This window comes from Homarus americanus, unplaced genomic scaffold, assembly GCF_018991925.1.
Source record: "Homarus americanus isolate GMGI-L3 unplaced genomic scaffold, GMGI_Hamer_2.0 scaffold25827, whole genome shotgun sequence".
NCBI lineage: Eukaryota > Metazoa > Arthropoda > Malacostraca > Decapoda > Nephropidae > Homarus > Homarus americanus.
In genome coordinates, this window is record NW_024738300.1 from 5,450,903 (window position 1) to 5,474,902 (window position 24,000).

At 41.4% G+C, this 24,000-nt stretch overlaps 1 protein-coding gene across 2 annotated transcripts in view; it reads right to left on the minus strand.

Annotated features, from left to right (window-relative positions):
- Positions 1-693: 693 nt before the first annotated feature.
- The window catches only part of LOC121874014, a 38,368-nt gene continuing 15,061 nt past the window's right edge, over positions 694-24,000 (minus strand). Inside the window, exons 3-6 of one of the 2 annotated variants that reach the window (XM_042377893.1) lie at positions 4,724-4,848; positions 3,693-3,797; positions 2,645-2,868; positions 694-1,286 (exon numbers count right to left, since the gene is read on the minus strand). In XM_042377893.1, the coding sequence (XP_042233827.1) occupies positions 1,103-1,286; positions 2,645-2,868; positions 3,693-3,797; positions 4,724-4,848 (638 nt within the window). In that variant the 3' untranslated portion in view covers positions 694-1,102. Of the gene's footprint in view, positions 1,287-2,644; positions 2,869-3,680; positions 3,798-4,723; positions 4,849-24,000 lie in introns of both variants that reach the window. The other variant, XM_042377892.1, reaches the window with a different exon arrangement.

Genomic DNA, 24,000 nt, shown 5'->3' on the forward strand with positions numbered 1-24,000 from the left:
CCACATCAATAAATATTGAATGCGTCAAAAGGCGAGTTTCAACCATTCCCTTTTACTTGCCCGTCACCCGAACGTCCTTAACCAAGGCGCTTACAATAACATTTACGTCCACTCACTCCCTATCGCTCCTGTGCCTTAAACCGTGCTGTCGTAAATCTTAACTATACCTCAAAATAACTATGTGGATACAACAGTGGATGCACATTGAGAAATGGCCGCGACTGGTCAGCAAAACTAAGTGTTGATAGCTGACCAACAGTTGTTGGTCAGTGATATTACATGGATAGAACAGGTAGCAGAGAGCGACATTCTGTTCTGCTGGCAACACCCGTGAATACTTGTCATTAGTTAGTAAGATGGAAACCTGAGAAGCCTGAACTTGAGAATGAAATAAAAATCACAATGAATGAAATTAAACGAGAAAAATGTCCCCAAGAAACTGAATAACTGGTAAGCTCTCAGACTCGATGGAATAATTGAAGAAATGCTGAAATAAAAAAAAAATAATATTTAGTGGAATGTCTAAATTCTTAAATCATAATTGGAACACTTATGTGCTACCGGAAGAATGGAAATCTGAAGTTATAGCTAAATCAACATCCCTAAGAAAGGTGACTCAAGAGATTGAGGAAACTGGAAAGGCACAGCCCCGTCCGGGATTGTGTCTAAAGTTTTCCGTTTAATTCTCTTACACAGGATTCAGGATAGTATCGATGAAAATCTTCAGTACTCGACCTCGTTAATGATAACTTCCCCGGAAGATGGATTGGGCGTGATGAACCCGCCTCCTGGTCCCACGTGTAGGTATCTTCATACCACACCCTTAGATATTTTCTTGTGAGGGTATTCAAGAATTATATTTTCTAAAACCCAGTTGCTGACAATAAAACACTTAGATCAAGGACAACCAATTGCACCAACTTTTTGACAAAGGATATGTTGGCCAACAGTTGGATTAAAGTAGAATATCGCATGGTTGTGCTACGTGCAGCTAAAGGTGCATATATTTAGGTGCTTTGAAGAACAATAAATTTTATGTTTTATGTAAAAGATGAAATTAACCTCATTACTGGTTCTTTTTCGAGATTAAAATTACGTGAACTTAAGTATACGTTGATATTAAGCTAATACTCATATGTATCACTCCAAGAACTAACTTTGAGAATTTCTCAGGGAAGAGTGGGAGGTGGGTGGTGAGAGCGAGGCCACGGTGGGGCGTCCAGGAGGCAACCTTCAGCACTTGGCTTCCCGGGGGGCTGTAGGGCAGGTGTATGTACATGCTGCACCTACAGGAGGAATAGTGGATGCTAAGTATTCCTCTTTAATATATATATATATATATATATATATATATATATATATATATATATATATATATATATATATATATATATATATATATATATATATATATATATATATATATATATATATATATATATATATATATATATATATATATATATATATATATATATATATATAACAAAGAAGTATTTGTGTTTGCGTGTCCGCACGAGAATCTCGGAACCTACCTTAACGACCTGTAGTGATGATGGATGGTGTTATATGTAGTGATGATGAATGATGTTATATGTAGTGATGATGGATGATGTTTATGTAGTGATGATGGATGTTGTTATATGTAGTGATGATGGATGGTGTTATATGTAGTGATGATGGATGTTGTTATATGTAGTGATGATGGATGGTGTTATATGTAGTGATGATGGATGATGTTATATGGAGTGATGTTGGGTGGTGTTATATGTAGTGATGATTAGACAATAAAATAATAACAGTTTTTATGCAAAAAAATCTACTTTGCTGTAACGTTGTAGTGAAAAACATGGTGGAACCTACATACACCGTGAATGAACTATTGATGGAAGAAGAAGTTTTGGGGACTGAACAATGAGACAATGTGGAGCCTCCTGGAGGGTGGCGTCCTACCGTGGCCTAGCGTATGAGCCGCCCGTCTGTTTTTGGGTGGGTTTGTTTGTTTGCGTGTTCGCACGAGAATCTCGGAAACTACTTTACCGATCTGTAGTGATGATGGAAGGTGTTATATGTAGTGATGTTGGATGGTGTTATATGTAGTGATGATGGATGATGTTATATGTAGTGATGATGGGTGGTGTTATATGTAGTGATGATGGATGATGTTATATTTAGTGATGATAGGTGTTGTTATGTGTAGTGATGATGGATGTTGTTACATGTAGTGATGATGGATGGTGTTATATGTAGTGATGATGGTTGATGTTATATGTAGTGATGATGGGTGGTGTTATATGTAGTGATGATTAGTCAATAAAATAATAATAGTTTAATGTTAAAAAAATATACTTGGCTGTACCGTTGTAGTGAAAAAGATGGTGGAACTTGCATACACCGTTAATGAACTATTGATGGAAGAAGTTTTGGGGACTGAACAGTGAGTCATGTGGAACCTCCCGGAGGGTGGTGTCCTACTGTTTCCTAGCAGATGAACCGCCCGGAGGGTTGCGATTCTGCTAGTATGTATATATATATATATATATATATATATATATATATATATATATATATATATATATATATATATATATATATATATAATCACAGATACAGCTCACAAGTTCAGTCATATGAATTGTTTTACTTGATGTTCGCTGAGTTATCGTTGATAATGGCCAACACGGCATTCATCTTGGAAAATGCCCTCTGTAGGTCGTGGAGCTCCCGGAGGGGCAGGCGGGTGACGGCGAGGAGCCTCGTCGACCACACTATGAGGCCGCTCTTTAGGGACCATCCGGCGAAGGCGGTGAGGAAGGCTGGGTCGTCGCTGATGACCACAATTGTCGTGTGTGATGACAGTTCCCGCAGCTGTCAACATTTGAAATGGTAATATCTAAGTTAATATCTGTGACTCAGGCGCGGTATGAGACTGGATGATTCCTCTTGCACCACTATAAGAGTTTTTGACTTCATCACCAATGGAAGGGTGACTTAATTCAGCACCATTGCAAAAGTAATTAACTTAAGCACCATTGCAAAAGTAACTAACTTAAGCACCATTACAAAAGTAAATAACTTAAGCATCCTTGCAAAAGTAAATAACTTAAGCATCCTCCACTGAGCAACGCTCTTGTGCATTATGCAGAAGACCCGACAGCAGCACCCTTATCCACTATCTCCTAAGATGTCCCCACACACAACGCTTCCGTGACGCCTGCTGGACCACCACTCCACGACCCCCTGACGGAGACACGATGATCCTCCCCATACTGGCCAGATATTTTGTAAATAACATTGATTATGTGTTAAAGGAATATCCTTCCTTCCTTAGGCTTTAGTAAGCCCCTTTATAATATTTATACTGTATATACTTGTTACACTTGCCAGATGCTTCTGGTGTCATTGTACAGGGGTACCTAGTGACAGCACTAGGATCCCGCTTCCTCTATCAAGGAATAAACAATTTAAATTTAAATTGAAATTAAGCATACTTGCATAAGTAAATAACTTAGGCATCCTTGTAAAAGTAACTAACTTAAACACCACTGTAAGATTAACTAACTTTAGCAGCAGATTAAGAGTAACTAACGCACCTAATCCGTAGCCTAAGGGTAACCTACACCTCCTAGTCATACATGAAAGACATATTAATTACAGCAGTAGTACAGAACAGATCTTACGTGCTTCATTACATTAATCAGGTGAGAAAGCTGAATTTCCATACTAGAGGCATCCTCGTCGTTCGTTGTTACCTCAAAGGTCCCAACACCTCCGGGAATCCGTAGACAATCTGCCAACTGTGAGAATACAAAATGGGGTAGAATTTACGGCTAATAAATTATATAAATAAGTGAATATAAACTCTTAAGATATTCAAAGACTAAGATTAGTGAAGAAAGTTAACCGTAACTTCCACTCATAAAAAAATTTGTTGTGTTCCCGAGAAAATGATAATACTAAATGTACAGTAATAATGTCACTGGCTCATAAAATCACTAATGAGGGGTAGTTAAACAAGCATAGTAATTTTGTTATAACTAAACTTGATATTAATGATTACCAAAAAAATACCAATGAGAAGTTGTACAAAAGTTAAGGAAAACACTGTACTGCTGAGAAAATTAATAAGAACACAGTGATGGCCTTCAAACTGAGTAACGCACGTAACAGTAAGATCACACAGGCCAGGACGGTGTCGTGTCCTAATGTAATAATCGGTGGGAAAGTACACAGGTAGGACACATATTAGTTTAGGAGGGAGATAGGAAGAAACTGGTTCACAAATAGGGTGGTGGACGAGTGGAACAAGCTTAGCAACTTTGTAGTAAGTGCTGGAACTCTGGAAAGTTTCAAAAGGAGGCTAGATAGATTCATGGATGATAGAGAGTGGTAGTAACTCTCGACAGGAGCTGCCATGCACAGGCCAACCGGCCTATTGCAGACTCCTTATTTTCTTATGTTCTTATGTTCTTATGTACATTAAGTCGTATTGAAAGCTGGAACGTTTGTAGATCTAAGTGAAATATATATATATGTATATATATATATATATATATATATATATATATATATATATATATATATATATATATATATATATATATATATATATATATATATATATATATATATATATATATATATATATATATATATATATATATATATATATATATATATGTACAGATATAATGCATAATTATGTTATTACTAAGCTACCAACCTTGTAGACAGTGGAGGGGGAGGTGCTGCCGTCCGTGAGGAGAAAGACTGAGTAATCGGAATATGTCACTCTCGTCAACACTGCTTCCATCATCTCGAATACTGATGATTCAAAACGTTGTTTACCTGCCAAAACACAAGGTTTATAACCTAAATAGATATGTAGAGTCCGCTTCACCTGTTCATTAACAGGGGCTCGTCAAGTTTGTGCAGTGTGAGAGGCAGCGCTGTGTTTGTTTTCATTCAACAGAAGGAAACTCGTAATAGTATACATACTATGAAATCAAAGGAAAACGCCACTGTTAATTCACAACTTTATTTAATAACATAATATTTAATGTTGATATTTGACGTATCTTTAATAAGTAGAGGGAGATAATATTGTAAAGGTGTGAAAAGGGTAGTGTGAGATAATAATTAACGGTTTATTGTAAAAGTTCTGCAGCCTGAAAGCTGAAAATATACATTGAACATATATGACTTATTACATATGTATAATATGGACACGAAGTAGTACCTTAAGCTGTGTATTCTTATATTACTCTATTAATTATGTATTACAGAACATGTATTAATCCTATGTAATATTTCCATTTATTATGCACCATGTTATGTATGTGAATTATCATATTTACATATTATGTATTCAGCTTGTGAATGCTGGCATCTGTACATGCCAGCGCGGAGTGATACAGAGAGTTGAGATCGCTAGTCCTTATGGTGTGGAAGCCCACGTCTATTTGTTTCCTCTGTATATCTCCCATACGAGAATAAGAACCTATTTTCAAGATAACAAGTGTTTGTGTATACCCTCAGTAGTGTAGAACATTTTGGGGGTATCAAAGACAAACATAGATGGCGCAGTGAGATTTCTCAGTGAGATTCAGAGTGAACTTAGCCTTCCCGCCGGACTGTGTTAATGGCGTCTCGTCTTCAGCTTCACCAAGGATTTACAGCCAGACTACAAGCCTCAGGACTTACAGTGTTGTGAAGTGCTATGCTGTGTACAGTGCTGTGCTGTGAAGTGAAGTGTTCTGTGAAGTGCTGTGTTGTGTATTTTAATCAGAATTGTCTGTGCAAACTGCAGTCAGATGACTGAGGGAGCTGCCCAGCAGTACAACCCCTCTCGCCTACGGTCATTGGGTAACTGAGCAGCGTGCATTAAGACCACTTCCGTTCAGTTGTGACTTGCGCCCAGCTGCCTCTACGTCTGGCAGCGCGCCAAGCCTCCCGGCAATGAGCCATACACACACACACGCACTCACAGGCCCACTTTATATTAAATTCTTGCTTATTACTTTAGACTTCTGTAATTCTGTGCATAGATTACGAGGGGTTGACCCGGTCTCTTGCACAGATATAGTACAGAAGCTGTCGGCATGTCTCACAGGGATCAAAATGATACCCTGGACGATGGGGTTATGAGTTTAAGTTTGGGAGACCTCTCCCCACCCACACTCAGGCCCCACGCTCCCCACAGTGACAACGCCCAATCACCCACAGAATCTCCTCATTCGTCGCGGGCAAGCTCTCCTGCGGTGCCTGCGTCCACAGATCTCCTTCAACTGATTAAGTGGATGGAAACTTCTCGACGCCAGGACTATGTTGCAAAGAGAGAAGGGGAAGGAATTCGGTACAGAGAGTCTGAAAGACGATGCCACGAAGATGAACAAAGACGCAGAGAACTAGAAGATATACGTAGAAGTGAGGATGACCTGAGAAGAAGAGAGGATCAAGCCAGATTTGAAGCCTTGATTTCCCTGTTAGCCTCCCCACAACGATCTACTCTACAAAATTCTTCTGCTACTACTAATGCTGATACGACTAGAGGTATGGGTGCCTCATTTCCCAGAGTCGGTTCAATAATTCCTCAAAAGGCTGCAGCACAAACGCCTCCCTCTCTGAAGTCTGACGCTTCTTATCAGATATTTCGGGAATGGCGTCGACGTTGGCAAGACTATGCAACAATGGTTGACCTGTCAAGTTTACCACAGCCTAAACAGATGATACAGCTTCGTATGTGCTTGTCCTTAGAGACACAACGTACTCTCGAGCACACACTTCAAGTGCCTCCTACGACAACTCTGACTGTAGAGGCCGTGCTTGACAAGTTACAGGAGCATGTTAAGGGACAGCGCAACGAAGCACTTAGAAGAAGAGAACTCCTCCAATGTAAGCAGCTTGATGGAAAATCTTTTGATGCATTTTTTGTAAGACTGAAAAGATGTTCAGAGGAAGTTGATGTTTGTCTTGGAAATTCTCAAGTTTGTGAAGAGACACAACTCAAGACAATCATTTTAACGGGTATTCGAGATGAAGAGCTAGTTCAGCGTCTCATTTCACTTGACCCCACTTCCTCCCTTCAAGATGTTGTTACAATATGTCGAGCGTACGAGGCCGCCAGGTGTGCGACTTCAGCTTTACGCTCCCAACCTGACCAGGTGAGGGCGGTGTCTTCATACAGAAAGGGTAAGAAGCAGCAAGGTAACCCCACCCCTCACCCTCCAGCTACACCTTCAGCAGCAGCTTTGTGTAACAGCTGCGCGAGACAGCATGATGCCTCCCAGTGCCCAGCTGCTCAAAGCGTGGGCAGAAGTTGCGACCGCCAGGATCACTGGGCTTACACAGTCAAGTGCCCTGCTAGCAAAGTTCAGTGCAGACTTTGTGGTCGTGTGGGCCATTATGACAAATGTTGTCGTAAGAAGACACAGAAAGGACGCCACCAAGGATCCAAGAAGTCATCCTCAGGTAGCGCTGGCACGCCCCCTCCTCCTGGTAAGCATCAAGGCGCTGTGTCCAGTCGTTCCTGCCGTCGTGTACATTGTTCCACAGACACGACGCCCCAGCACATCAGTGTCGTCATTTCTCACGGTAACTTGTCATCCAGTCTTCAGATGTTACCTGACACCGGTGCTGACGTCTCAGTAATCGGTCCACAACACTTAGTAAGTTTGGGAATACCCCGGAGCAACCTACAGCCCCCTCCTCAGACAACGAAACTGACAGCTGATGGTTCCAAGATGGCTCCAGCTTTGGGATCTTTCTGGGCTACTCTTACCTTTGGTAAGCAGTCTTGCTCAGCCCGGATTGATGTTCATGATGGGATCCCGACTCCGCTTTTATCATATGGCCATTGTCAAGAGTTGGCCATTATTTCCAAGGAATTCCCCAAACCTATTTTAAAGGTCACCCATGTCAACAGGTTGAAGGAACTCCCTATCTCTATTAACACGTCCCCTTCTGATGCAAGAGCTTACCTTCTCAAGGAGTTTGCTGATGTGTTGGTTACGAAGAAATCTTTAGGATCCACACCACTCAAGCCGATGGTGGGTCCACCTATGAAGATTCATCTTAAGGATGGTGCCACACCTTTTGCCATCCACACTCCTCGTTTGATTCCTCACGCCTACAAGGAGCTAGTTAGACAAGAGCTTGACTCCATGGCTGCTCAGGAAATCATCAAGCCGGCAGGAGACGAACCTTCACCTTGGTGCCACCCTCTCGTCCCTGTCGCCAAACCTCGTGGTGGAATACGGATCACCACGTATCTATCAAAACTTAACCAGCAAGTTTCCCGTCCAGCCCACCCTTCACCCACACCCTTCGCAGCTGTTCGAAATGTGGACCCGAAGGCGAAATTTTTTACAACGATGGACGCCTTATGTGGTTATTGGCAGATCGAGTTGGCCAAAGAAGACCAGCATTTGGCTACATTCATCACACCATATCGAAGATATCAGTATTGCAGAGGCCCCATGGGATTTGCCGCTACGGGTGATGCATTCTGTCAACGTGGAGACGGGGCCCTTCAAGGAGTCACGAATTATGTCAAGGTGGTTGATGATATTTTACTCCATGACGAAGACTACTGTGCCCACCTCTCCCGAATATATGAAGTTCTCACCAGATGTCGAAAGTACGGGATTACCCTCAACGCTGACAAGTTTGTAGTCGCCGCACCATCAGTGAACTTCTGTGGGCACACTCTCTCAGCATCAGGTATCGCAGCTGACCCGGAGAAATTAAGTGGAATCAGGGATTTTCCAACCCCTGCCAACCTGACAGACCTCCGTTCTCTTTTGGTTCTGGTCAATCAGCTGGCTGAATTCTCACCTGACATCTCCGCCACAGCCCAGCCGTTACGCCCCCTGCTGAGCCCCAGGAGGACATTCCTGTTTACCCCAGATCATCAAGAGGCCTTCCAGCGAGTCAAGCAGGCCCTCTTAAGTCCACCTGTCCTCGCCTGTTACGACCCAGCCCTACCCACCGTCCTCCAGACTGACGCCTCCAGACTCTACGGCGTTGGTTACGCCCTTCTGCAGGACCATGGCGGTGGACAACTCCGCTTAATTCAATGTGGATCCCGGTTCCTGACGGACGCCGAGACCCGATATGCCACGATTGAGCTGGAGATGTTGGCTGTTGTCTGGGCGATGGCGAAGTGCCGCTTCTACCTGATAGGACTTCAGCACTTCACCCTCTTCACGGATCATCGCTCTCTTGTACCTATTATCAATCACTACTCTTTGGATGCAGTAGAGAATCCTCGCCTTCAACGTTTGAAAGAGAAGCTCTCGCCTTATCTCTTCACGGCTGTGTGGCGTGCGGGTAAGCTGCTGTGCATCCTGGATGCCCTGTCCCATGCCCCTGTCAGTCGCCCCACCCCAGAGGACGAGATGTTGTGTTCTACAGCTGCCGCATCCCTCAAGTCAGTAGTCTCATTGAAGGCCGTCTTCACATCAAAAGAGTCTACGTCACCGGATGCAGACAAGACCCTTGAAGATCTCCGCACCGCAGCCCGGGCCGACCCTTCCTACATCCGGCTCGTCGACTGTGTGTCCCAGGGATTTCCATCTAACCGATACGACCTTCATGAATCGCTACTCCCGTACTGGAAGATACGCGAGGACCTCTATTGTGACGGAGACCTCGTCTTGTATGGTCCACGAGTAGTCATTCCTGCTGCCCTAAGCCGCCGTACCTTGACCCGCCTTCACGACAGCCATCGAGGAGTGGAGGCCACCAAGCGACGGGCGAAGCAGACTGTAATTTGGCCCGGAATCGACGCGGACATTGCAAGTACCGTCCGTGCCTGTGAGCCGTGCCAGATTCTGCAACCCAGCCAGCAACAGGAACCTTTAATGTGCGACGATAACCCTTCAAGACCATTCTAGTCTGTGTCGGCCGACTTCTTTGCAGTGGCAGGGAAGTCCTTCCTCGTCATTGCCGACCGATTGTCTGGATGGCCTGTTGTCGTCCCCTGTGGTAGTGATACAACGGCTACTGCTTCCATCCGGAATTTCAGACATTACTTCAGAGAAGTTGGTGTTCCCTCCGCCTCAGGACTGATGGAGGACCCCAGTTCACCAGCCACGAGTTCCGGGACTTCATGGACCGTTGGGGAGTCCGTCATGTCGTGACCTCGCCCCACTACCCCCAGGCGAATGGACACGCTGAACCCGCAGTCAAGACTGTTAAACACCTGATCCTTAAGGTGTCACCCTCAGGAAATATCGACTGCGAGGATTTCGATCGAGGTTTGTTAGAGTTACGCAACACCCCGAATTTCACCGGACGCTCCCCAGCCCAGGTTCTATATGGACATCATCTCAGGTCTTGTGTTCCTGCCCACCCGAAGTCTTTTTCTCAAGAATGGCAAGCCAAGACTGAAGAATGTGGCCGCCGCGCAGCAGAACGAGCCGCAGATGTCGCTGCCTTGTACGCCTGTCATGCCCGCCCCCTTCCCAGGTTGAGTATCGGCCAGCAGGGCAGAATTCAAGATCCGGTATCTCACCGCTGGGACATGGTTGGGGTTGTCATGGGTATTGGCCGGTCCAGGGACTACCAAGTGCGTCTTCCTAGTGGTGGAGTATGGTGGAGGAACCGTCGTTTCCTTCGATCTGTGGAGCTGCCAAGTGTTGACCTTTCCCCAGTTGAGTCCCCTAATGCTGATGTCTTTACAGTAAATCCATTCCCACCCTGTGTTTCTGCCCCGGTACTCCGCAGGTCCGAGCGACTCAGAAACAAAAGGTCCGCTCAAGATGAAACTATGAGCGTATAGGGGGGAGGGAGATGTATGATATGGACACGAAGTAGTACCTTAAGCTGTGTATTCTTATATTACTCTATTAATTATGTATAGTAATGTATTGCAGAACATGTATTAATCCTATGTAATATTTCCATTTATTATGCACCATGTTATGTATGTGAATTATCATATTTACATATTATGTATTCAGCTTGTCAATGCTGGCATCTGTACATGCCAGCGCGGAGTGATACAGAGAGTTGAGATCGCTAGTCCTTATGGTGTGGAAGCCCACGTCTATTTGTTTCCTCTGTATATCTCCCGTACAAGAATAAGCACCTATTTTCAAGATAACAAGTGTTTGTGTATACCCTCAGTAGTGTAGAACATTTTAGGGGTATTACAGACAAACATAGAACATACATTAGTGGTTTAACAAAAGCCTTCATTAAGGAAAGGTAAAGGAACATACAGTGAGCATACATATTAAGATTTACAGTGGAGGTCACGTAGATCATGTGCGCTGAGATGTTGAACAGCAAACGCGTAGTGTAGTAACTCCCTCCCAGATGGTATTAGGAAGGACCTCACGTGGTGTTGTATTTCCCTCACAGATGGTGTTATGAGGGACCTGACGTTGTGCAATAATTCCCTCACAGATGGTGTTATGAAGGACCTCACATGGTGTAGTAATTCCCTCACAGATGGTGTTATGAGGGACCTCACATGGTGTAGTAATTCCTACACAGATGGTGTTATGAGGGACCCGACGTGGTGTAGTAATTCCCTCACAGATGGTGTTATGAGGGGCCTGACGTGAGGTAGCAATTCCCTCACAGGTGGTGTTATGAGGGACCTGACGTGGTGTACAGTAGTAATTCCCTCATAGATGGTGTTATAAGGGACCTCACGTGGTGTAGTAATTCCCACACAGATGGTGTTATGAGGGACCTCACGTGGTGTAGTAATTCCCTCACAGATGGTGCTATGAGGGGCATGACGTGGGGCAGCAATTCCTTCACAAGTGATGTTATGAGGGACCTGACGTGGTGTACAGTAGTAATTCCCTCATAGATGGTGTTATGAGGGACCTCACGTGGTGCAGTAATTCCCTCACAGATGGTGTTATGAGGGACCTCACGTGGTGTAGTAATTCCCTCACAGATGGCGTTATGAGGGACCTCACGTGGTGTAGTAATTCCCTCACAGATGGCGTTATGAGGGACCTCACGTGGTGAAGTAATTCCCTCACAGATGGTGTTATTAGGGGCCTGACTTGGGGTAGCAATTACCTCACAGGTGGTGTTATGAGGAACCTCACGTGGTGTAGTAATTCCCTTACAGATGGTGTTATGAGGGACCTCACGTGGTGTAGTAATTCCCTCACAGATGGTGTTATGAGGGACTTCACGTGGTGTAGTAATTCTCTCACAGATGGTGTTATGAGGGACCTGACGTGGTGTACAGTAGTAATTCCCTCATAGATGGTGTTATGCGAGTGAGGTGTGGTCCCAGGCCTTCCTATCGTAGACGGATTAACATATCGCTGGTTGTTGTTGGGTCTCACGGGCAGTTATCACTGGGCACCTGGGACCTCACTGTGTGAAGGTTAACTTGGGTACGACTCTGCTGTTACTGTTGAGTTTGTTCTCACTGACTTAAGCACTGTTCACCACTGTTCACCACTATATAACACTGGTTCCATTCCTTTCCTAAATGAAATTGTAACTTCTGGCGAGAACTTGTTGATATTCCGGTGGGGAGGAGGGTTCAGGGGAGGGAGTTGGTATGGATCAACTTAACAGTTGATTTGGATGCTGCCAGAGGAACGCCAGGTACGTGGTCAAGGATGTAGTGTCTGTGTGTGTGTATGGTTAATATGGAACATACACTGTCGTACGGTAATCATTGATTATTACCTTATATAGCTCATTGTATGTTATATTGAAAATTCATTATTGACGCCATTTATCACCACGATACAATGATTAGTGCTCATAAAAATGCTAGGTCAGAAGAAAACATAAGAACACAAGAACATAAGAAAGTGGGATACTGCAGGAGGTCGACTGGCCCATACAGGGCAGATCCCTTTCACACCCATCCCAGCACTTCCATGTGCCTATCCAACTTCTTCTTGAAGCTCCCCAGCGTCCCCGATCCTACTATAGCACTCGGTAGCCTATTCCACATATCCACAACTCTATTACCAAACCAGTGCTTGCCTATATCCTTTCTGAATCGGAATTTATCCAATTTAAAGCAATTTGTTCTAGTTATTTCGTTATTACTGAGCTTCAGAACATCTTCCATTTTACCCTTGTTAATCCCACTTACACACTTGAACACCTCTATCATATCTCCCCTAACTCTACGCCTCTCTAATGAATGCAAGCCTAAGCTTTTCAGTCTTTCTTCATATGGAAGGTTTCTAATATTATGGATCATTTTTGTCATTCTTCTTTGTACTCTCTCCAAAGAATCTATGTCCATTCTATAATAAGGACACCAGAATTGAACCGCATAATCCATGTGTGGCCTCACTAATGCTAGGTAAAGTTTCAAGATAACGTCAGCAGTTCTGTTACTCACACTCCTAGATATGAACCCAAGAATCCTGTTTGCCTTGTTGCGAACGCTAATACATTGTTTTCTAGGTTTCAAGTCGTTGCTAACAAATACACCTAGATCTTTTTCACAAACTGAGTTTTCTATTTCCGTGTTACCTAGTTTATACTTAACGTTTGTATTCGTCTTCCCTATCTGTAGTACCTTGCATTTATCAGTATTAAAATTCATTTGCCAGTCTACTGACCACTCATGTAAGGTATCTAGATCTCTTTGAAGGTGTTCAAAGTCACTGTCTGAATTTATCACTCTCCCCATTTTGGTATCATCTGCAAATTTACTAATCCTACTAGTTATACCTAAATCAAGATCATTAATGAATATAACAAACAGCAGAGGGCCTAATACAGATCCCTGGGGAACTCCGCTTTTGACCGCACCCCAGTCTGACTTAAATCCATTTATGCTGACTCTTTGTTTCCTACCAGTTAACCATGACCTAATCCATTTTAATAATGATCCACCTATTCCTTATCAATCTCTCATGAGGGACTCTATCGAATGCTTTACTGAAATCTAAATAAATTATATCATATGACTTATCATTATCTACCGCTTCAAATACTTCTGAGAAAAAGCTAAGCAAATTTGTGAGACAAGAACGTCCCTGGGTGAACCCGTGCTGAGAAGAATGAATTAAGTTGAATGTTTCAAGGTGGCTTCTGATTTTCGTAGCAATAATTGACTCAAGCAACTTGCCTATGATTGACGTGAGACTAATGGGACGGTAATTTGATGCAATTGATTTATCACCTTTTTTGAAAATCGGAACTACATTTGCAAGTTTCCAAGCTTCTGGCACTAGGCCCGATTCTAATGACTTATTAAATAAAACTGCTAATGGATTACTCAACTCATCTCTACACTCTTTTAATATTCTAGCATATACCTCGTCTGGACCAGGCGATTTATGAGGCTTCAGTTTGTTAATTTCTTTAAGCACATCGTTACTAGTAATATTGATATTCATCAACATATATTCTATACTGTCGTTATATACCTTATGAACTTCTGGAAACTGTGCTAGGTTTTCATTTGTGAATACGGAGCGAAAATGACTATTTAACGTACTACACATTTCTAACTCATCATCAGTCATTTCTCCTGTCGTAGTTTTAAGGGGACCTGTTGTATCTCTAACCTTTGATTTATACAGTTGATAAAAAGCTTTGGGGTTATTTTTCGATTCGTTTGCTACCTTGATTTCATAATTTCTCTTTGCTTTCCTAATTTCTGTTTTTACCTGTCTTGTTAGGTTCTGATAATAACCAAGTAAGTCATTTTCGCCTTTCTTAACTTTTCTATATACTCCTTTCTTTTTCCCTAGAAGATCTAAGAGTCTATTATTCATCCATTTTGGTTGGTTCCGTATCGATCTGAATTTTCTTTTAGGGATGTGTTTATTTTGAGCATTATGGATTGTCGCAATAAATTGTTCATAAGTAGCTGCTAAATTAAATTCGGGGTTCTCCCGTCCTAAGTTGACAGTTTCCGGAGGTGTGGGGGGGATTAATCTTTTGACCATAGGGTCATCCCTTAGGTCTCTCCTTAAGCTACCGTAATTAGCCTTCCTAAAATCCGGGATCAAGGCCGAATTTTCCTTCTTCCTGCTATTCCATATTATGTTAAAATATATGGCTTTATGATCACTGTTTCCAAGTTCGTCTCCAATCCCAACATCTTTTACTGGATTTTCATTATTACTGAGAACTAAATCGAGGATATTATTTCCTCTAGTGGGCGAGTTTATGAATTGATATAAAAAACTATCTTGTACTACTTCTAGAAAATCTTCAGATTCATTATCTCTAAGTTGATTTTTCCAATCTAAGCCTGAAAAGTTGAAATCGCCTAGAATACATACATTGTTTCTATCAGATGCCTTCTTTATTTCCTCCCATAGCAATTTACCATCGTTCCTACTCAAATTAGGTGGTCTATATATAACACCAATGACTACGGACTCATTGCCCTCACCAATCTCTACCCAAATACTTTCATTGTCGCTATTTGTTTTAATGTTTAATTTATTGCAGCTTTTTAATGACACCCTGATATACACTGCTACACCGCCCCCTCTCCTTCCTACTCTGTCAAATTTAAATAGGTTATATCCTGGAATATGAAATTCTGCTAAAAAATGTTTGCTGTTTGAATTTATCCATGTTTCCGTTATTGCAATTATATCTATGTTCTCTTTACTAAAAAATGGCTCTGAGCTGGTCCATTTTGTTACACAAGCTTCTACTATTAGTATAATAAACACTCAATATATTTCTTCCGTTTCTATCTGTTTTACATTTATTACTTTGATGTTTGTTATTATGACTACTTCTGTTTCACTGCTGTTATTTTCACATGGTATTTTCCTCTCTTTACCATTGATGGGATTTGGACATATTAAAACCCCACCTTTACTACCCTGTCAACTATCTTCGCTAGCACGGCCACCCCCTTCCTACTTAAATGCACCCCATCCCTTGCATACATACTATCATCACCATAGTACGCCATTCATTGATAATTATCAATGAATGGCGTCAACAGCTCTTTACACTGTTCTTCCAACCAGCAATTGAAACCGATTGCATGGGACATCCATTCACGACTGGCACCACGTCTAGGTAGGATAGAGCAAGCAACTTAAGTTGTTGCCAACATTTTTCCATTTTATCAAAGCTGAAGTCTCCTCTATCGCACATCGTTCATTTGGAAATATATTTAACACTTATTGTTACCATCATACTGGTTTCAAAGAATAAAAAGTCTGAAATGACAACCGATTGAAAAATTATTATAGGATGGAAGTCCCAATTACTGATTACGGTATGTTATCAACGATCAATCAATTCACACCCCTCGCTCGGCCCTGATTTATTTACAAATAAAGAAATACATATATAGCTGATAGGATGTGAATAAGTTGTGCTTAGAAAAAGTCATATTTTCATTTATAGTTCACCATCCTTTTCACAACCAGACATAACATGCACCTCGGATACTGACAAATTACATGTTCTATTTAGTCTATCTGTATGGTATAGTAGATTGTTCCAGCAAGCAACACGCATTTGTGAATAAAGTATCAATGCAATTAACTTCAACCCTCCTCTTGTCCACACTATGACAAAAGTTTAACACGAACAAAATGAATGGTTTCTGCACAATATAGTAGAGATAATCGAGACTTTTGGTAAGCAAGTTCCAGTCTATGATCTCTCCATGGTCGCCACGGGCCACGGCGACACAGGCCCACTCGCTCTACATGTCTGAGAGTGGACAGTTGGCTTCCTCCTCCCTCCATATTTTTTTTTGCTTTTTTAGGTAGTAGGTAGTTATCAAACAGGGAGGTACTACCGCCTGGGAAGATATTGGAAGCATAATGTAGTGTATACTGTATGGTAGACTCTGCTGCCATATGGCATCACAAAAATTGTGACCAAGTCCCAGGTTGCTCATCTGACTTTCTGTCTCAGTTACAGTCAATTGCAGGGTCACAATTGTTTCTCTTACTATTGACAACACAACATACATACTGCATATCGTTTCTCACTCTTTATTTTTTCATTGTTGTATTTATTATTATTATTATTATTATTATTATTATTATTATTATTATTACTTATTATTATTATTATTATTATTATTATTATTATTATTATTATTATTATTATTATTATATTTTTATTATTATAATTATAATTTGTTTATATATTATTATTATTATTATTATTATTATTATTATTATTATTATTATTATTATTATTATTATTATTATTATTATTATTATATTTTCGCCTCCCAGGCCCCGACGTGGGTCAATGACCTGTGTCCGGGTGAGCTAATCCCCGTAAAAAAAAAGAAGCTTCAATTGGGTGTGATAGTTCATCATTCACAGATACCATGGGTGTAGAGAGGGGGGCACTTGACTGCACTTCCCTCCTTGGGGAGGCTCCCATCCCACATCCTCCTGACATCACTTTACCTCGCTTTACCACCGTCCACTAGGCAAAATATACAAGCTAATAACAGTTTAATCAGTGCATTTCTTAATAAACGTATAAACATTCCACAAATGATTACATTGAGATTTTGTTTCATTGTTTTACTTTGATTCCATAGTATGATTTCTTTTGCGAGTTTCTATCTGTCGAATGTAAACAAACACAGCTCTGCCTGCTACACTGCACAAAACTCAATGATCCCCCGTAAACGCGTAAGTGAAGAGGACTGTACACATATAGTCACTCGAAACTGGAATGACTCCTGATTAAGTTTAAAAAAGTAACTGATATTTTTGCCAAGTAAGCGTAGCTTTTTCCTTAATTGATACTATTTAATACAACTATATTTGTCTATGATAAACTGTTCACTCTCACTTAAGATGTAAATTGCAATCGTAAGATAGTAAAATTATATACAATATAAAGCAGGTTAGGTCCAGTCACCCAAAAAAGTCCTGTCGCGAACCACGAACCCCGAGATTCAGACTCGTGAACCCGAAGCAGTAGACACTGATACATTATTCTGTCCATAAATGCTAAGTGTACCAACCCGTTCAGTCCCTTGATAGACGAATTGGACGTTAGTACAGTCAGGGACAGGGATGACAAGGAAGGTATAAAAACTTTAATTGTTGGTGACTCACAGGTAAGGTACATGGACAGGGCCTTTTGTGGTAAAAACAAAAATAGGATGAGGGTGTGTTTGCCAGGAGCTGGGGTGGGGGATATAATTGACAGGATGGACAATATCTTGTCTGGTAATGGGAACAAACCCATTATCTGCCTCAGTGCAGGAGGCAATGATATTGGCCGGTGTAGGAGCGAGGAACTTCTTGATAAGTTCAAGGCAGCCATAGATCGTATTAGGACTAAGGGAGGGATCCCTATCATATGCGGTGTCCTGCCTAGAAGGAGAGTTGGCAGTGAATGGTTGTCAAGGGCAGTTGGTGTTAACGACCGTCTTGACAGATATTGCAAGTCAATATCAGTCCCATTCATTGACAACTGGGACAACTTCTATGGCAGAAGGGACCTTTATGCTAGGGATGGGGTGCACCTGTCTAGGGATGGAGTAGCAACCCTGGCTGGGGCTCTAGAGGGGGCAGTTCAAAAGATATCGAAGTCTTTAAACTGCTAAGAGAACATAGGAGCACGGGGGTGGAGGAGACTGCAGTGGGAGCGGGTAAACAAGGCGAAAGATTACAGGGAAATAGTGTTAGGAATGATGACAAAACTAAATTAGACAGGGAGTTTAAAACTAAACGCGGTAAGGGAAGGACTCAGAACACGACTAACTTAAATGTATACTACGCGAACAGTAGAAGTATGAGAAACAAAATGGATGATATTAAGGCCTTGGTATGTACCGAAGAAATCGATATAATTGCATTCACTGAAACATGGATCAACCTAGACACACGTGATTTACCAGTCGAATACCAAATTGCGGGTTACAAACTGTCCATACCGATAGGCAGACCAGGAAAGGAGGCGGAGTAGCAATCTATGTTAGGGATAATCTGAAGTGTGAAATAAATAAGGAAATAAAAACTGAGAGGAATACAGAAACAATTTGGATAGAATTAAGCGACGGTCGGGAAAAATTAATCACAGGGGTAATATATAGACCCCCCAATCTTGATAGCGTCAATGAGCGACTTATCTGGGATGAAATGCGCAGGGCTTCCATACACAACAAAGTCTGTATAGTAGGCGACTTTAACCTTGGCCAAATAGATTGGACTGTCCTTACGGGTAACTCAGAATCAGAGGATTTTCTCGAGACGATCCAGGACTGTTTCCTAAGTCAACATATAACCGAACCCACACGGGGTAATAATATACTGGATTTAGTTCTGACGAACAGAGAAAACCTCATTAGCAATGTCGAGGTAGGGAACGAACTTGCAAACAGCGATCACAAAGAAATTCGATTCCAGTTAGATTTTCAGGGCAGACGTAAGGAAAATTCCACTAAAGTACCAGATTTCAGAAGGGCAAACTTTGACAGTTTAAAGAGGCAGCTGAGAGAGGGGGTGTCGCGCTTGGCCGTGAACCTGACAGATGACACCGACCTGATAACGAGATCTGAGATTGCCGAGTTCCACGATAATTTAAATAGTGAGTTACTTAATGCACAAAGGCAGAACATACCATACAAAAAACTCAGATCAGACAACAATGACCCTAAATGGATAAATAATTATTTAAAGAACATCATTGGCCAAAGGAAGGCTATAGGTAGAAGGATAAATCGTGGCGAAATTCACCTCCGGGACTATTATAGGGTATTGGCGAGTAGAGTTAAAACCGAGATAAGGAAAGCAAAGAGGAATAATGAGGTAAGGATAGCAAGGGAGGCGAAGACAAACCCCAAAGGATTCTACCAAATGTATCAAACTAAAACACGAGAAAAGATTGGACCAATACGGTCAGACTCCGGCGAGCTCACTGATAACGACGGAGAAATGAGCAATAATTTGAATAAATATTTTTCAACAGTTTTCACCACCGAAAATCTAAACATGATACCCGAGGCACCGACTCTATTCAGAGATAGTGAAGAAAACAAATTAAGTGACATAGTAGTGACTAGTAACGATGTTAGTAAGCAATTAGACAAACTCAAGCCTAATAAGTCACCTGGTCCCGATGAGATATTTGCCAGAGTATTAAAGGAATGTAAGGAAGAGCTTAGTATGCCCTTAGCAAAGTTGTTTAACATGTCCTTAAAAACAGGTGTAGTACCAGAATCCTGGAGGATAGCGAATGTAATACCGATTTTCAAGAAGGGATAGATCACTATCCTCTAACTACCGCCAATCAGTCTAACATCAATAGTAGGCAAATGCAGGAAGCAATCATTTCCAAACTCTATTCGAAATCACCTGGAGAAGCACCGATTGATCCAATGATTCCCAGCGCTGGCTTCCTGGCGGGCGTTCTTGCCTAACTAATCTATTAACATTCTTTTCATCGGTTTTTCGAATCAGTGGGCCGAGGGCACAATTATGATGTGGTATATCTCGACTTTATAAAATGACCCGTAGAGTCCCCGAAGACTAATTAGAAAAGGTAGAAGCTCCGTAACATAAGGTGACATCCTTAAATGGATTAGGCGTGGTTACAGGACCAGGAAATAGCCAGTGAGCAATACTTGGCACTAAGTCCCATTAGACAGCGTCTAGTGGAGTTCCCCAAGGCTCAGTACTTGGACCATTATTGTTTATTATATACATAAACGACATAGATATAGGCATAGACAGCAACATAAGTAAATTTGCTGATGACCCTAAAATAGGACGTGTTATCAAATCTGACGAGGACTCGGCAAAACTACAGGAAGATCTAAACAAATTTTTCGAATGGTCTGAAAAATGGCAGATGAAATTCAATGTCGACAAATGTAAAGTACTCAGTATAGGAGATGTAAACAGGGAAACCAGATACTAGATGAACAACGATGCCATAGAGAAATCCGACTGCGAGAGAGATTTAGGAGTAATGATAAGTAGGAACCTTAAGCCAAGTAAACAATGTGATTTTGCTCGTAACAAGGCTAATAAAGTACTTGGGTTCATACAAAGGAGTGTTAGTTACAAGACTAGCGAGGTCATCCTAAAACTGTGTCTTGCTCTTGTGAGACCACACCTGGATTCACGCAGTTCAGTTCTGGTCACCGTGACACAGAATGGATACGAATCCTTGGAAAAGAATTCAAGAGAATGACAAGACTAATCCCGGGCATTAGGAGGAACCTTGAGTATAAAGAGACAGGTTAAAGCATCTTAATTGCACTCCCTCGAGAGACGGCGTAGAGCGAGCACGACCTGATAGAGGTGTATAAGTGGAGCAAGGGCTAAACAAAGGGGGACATTACAAAGGTACTCGATTATCCAACCAGGGAGCGAACTCGTAACAATGGTTTAAATTAGACAAATTTAGATTTAGGCGTGAAATAGGTAAGCACTGGTTTTGGAAACAGAGTAGTGGATGAATGGAACAAGTTACCAAATATCATCATTAACTCGAATACGCTGAATTGCTTCAAACATAGGTTGGATGCTCATATGAGCAATAGGGGTTGGTTGTAAACGGGACTGCCCAGTATGGGCCAATAGGCCCGCTGCAGTTTCCTCCATTCTTATGTTCTTATGTTCTTATGTCTGAATCTCGGAGTTCATGGTTCGCGACAGGACTTTTTTGGGTGACTGTACAAGAAGTACACAGAATTTATCGTTATTAGGCAATATTTATATATATATATATATATATATATATATATATATATATATATATATATATATATATATATATATATATATATATATATATATATATATATATATATATATATATATATATCTTGATCAAATCACACAGGGAAAAGGGAAACAATGGAGCACCTTAGCTTTCGTCTTTATCCAAGATATCTCTAGAGGCAACTGAATTACATGGACGGATGGAGGCTTAAATACTACCCAATATAGGTGACTTTATTCCTCCATGGTATAGATATGTAGATGATGTTCTTTGTCTTCTGCCTAGAAACAGTGACTCACTTGAATTTTTAGACAAGCTTAATGATCTTGTCCCTAGTGTTACATTCAAAATTAAAAGAGAAATAAATGGATCCCTTCCATTTCTTGATATACTTATCATGAGAAATGGTCATAACAATAAATTTAAGGTGTACAGAAAGCCTAAACAGGTAGACAGTTTCATACATTTTTTATCGAGTCACCTGGAATCTACCAAAAAGTCAGTTTTTTTCTGCTATGTTTTTGAGACGTTTGCGTATTTGTGACGCTGAATTTATTGATGAAAAACTGAAACACATCCAGTCCATTGAACAAAAACTTGGGTACCCTTCATTGTTTTATAAGGGCTAAAAATCCTTTCATTTTACTCAAACCAGGCAAATTCCTACACGTAAGAATATTTTGAATCTGCCTTATCGCAATGAATTTGTCCTGTTAGTTCGGTCCCAATATTAATGTTGTTTATAAGTATGACTCTACTATTACCAATGTATTAATCAAGAACAGCCCAACCTTGAATGTAAATGGAAGTGTTTACTGTATTCCATGTAGCAACTGTAATGGAAATTATGTAGGATAGACTGGGAAAGCACTGCAACTCCAAATTAAACAGCTCGTTTGATTAGGGAATTGAATTCTATAAACCTTATTGATGGGCAGTTCAAAACTGATATTATGTTACATAAATTTATTTGTCAGTGGCCCAAGGTTCAAAATGCTTTGAAAACCTTGGAGCTAGATTTAGGATAGGGTCCCTTATTTTTGACCTGACCTGACCTGACTAGTCACGTCGCCCCCTTTGTCTTAAGCTCCTTACGTGTGTGTTGGTGTTGGTGTGGGGATTAGTGGATGACATCATTATGACCTGACCTCGAGTTGCTACCTCACCCACCCAAGTGCTCCCGTTAGTGACCAAGGAAAATGGCCGCCTGGATCGTTGTGTCTTGGGGTAGAAGTGAGGAACTTTTCAAGAGGTATAGGGAGGCACTGGGGAAGGTTAGAGATAGGGGAGGGATCCCGATAGTATGTGGTGTCTTGCCTAGAAGAGGAGTTGGTCGTGAATGGCTGTCCAGGGCAATTGCTATAAATTGCCGACTGGAAAAACATTGTGCAAACAATGGTTGGGCATGCATTGATAACTGGCAACGACTACCTGTACAGTCGTGACGGAGTACACTTGTCTCGTGCGAGGATAAAGACGTTGTCTGCATCCCTGGAGCGTGAAATTGTTATTCCAAAGAGGGGGTTTCGCCAGTAGAGAGAGGTCGGGGTAAGTGGGAATCAAAAAACAAGCTGGTTCTGGGAAGTAAAATTGGTTACTCAGGACAAGGGGTAAAACAGGACCAGGGAAGGGTAGGTTTAAATGTATACTATACAAACAGTAGGAGCGTTCAAAATAAAATAGACTTGCTGAGAGCGGTTGTATGTACCGAGAATGTAAACGTTATAACAATCACCGAAACTTGGATGAATCTGGCGAACAAATTTTTTTTATCAGAGTACCACATAGAAGGGTACAACCTTTTTCACAAGGATAGGGAAGGTAGGAAGGGGGGAGGGGTCGCACTCTTCGTCAAGGATACATTAAAATGTTGTATTAATAATTCAATAAAGAGTGAAATAGGAACCGAGTCTGTATGGGTAGAAATCACGGAAGGAAGAGAAAAACTAATTATGGGAGTGATTTACAGGCCCCCAAGTCTTGGGAAGGAAGCAGCTCAGACCATATGGCAGGAAATGAGTAGGGTAGCAAAATATAATAACCTGTGCATTAAGGGGGATTTCAACTTCAGAAATATTGACTGGGACAACATTGTAGGCGACTATGAATCTGAAGACTTCCTAGACGCAGTACAGGATAATTTTTTGAAACAACTAATTACAGAACCTAGTAGAGGTGACAACATATTAGACCTAGTATTAACAAATAAAGAAACTATTATCAGAGATATCACAGTAGGGGAAGAACTAGGTAACAGTGATCACAGAGAAATCAGGTTTACCCCAAATTGGGAAACGAAAAACAATGGCAATATGGTCAGGGTCCCAAACTTTCGGTTGGCGGATTATCAGG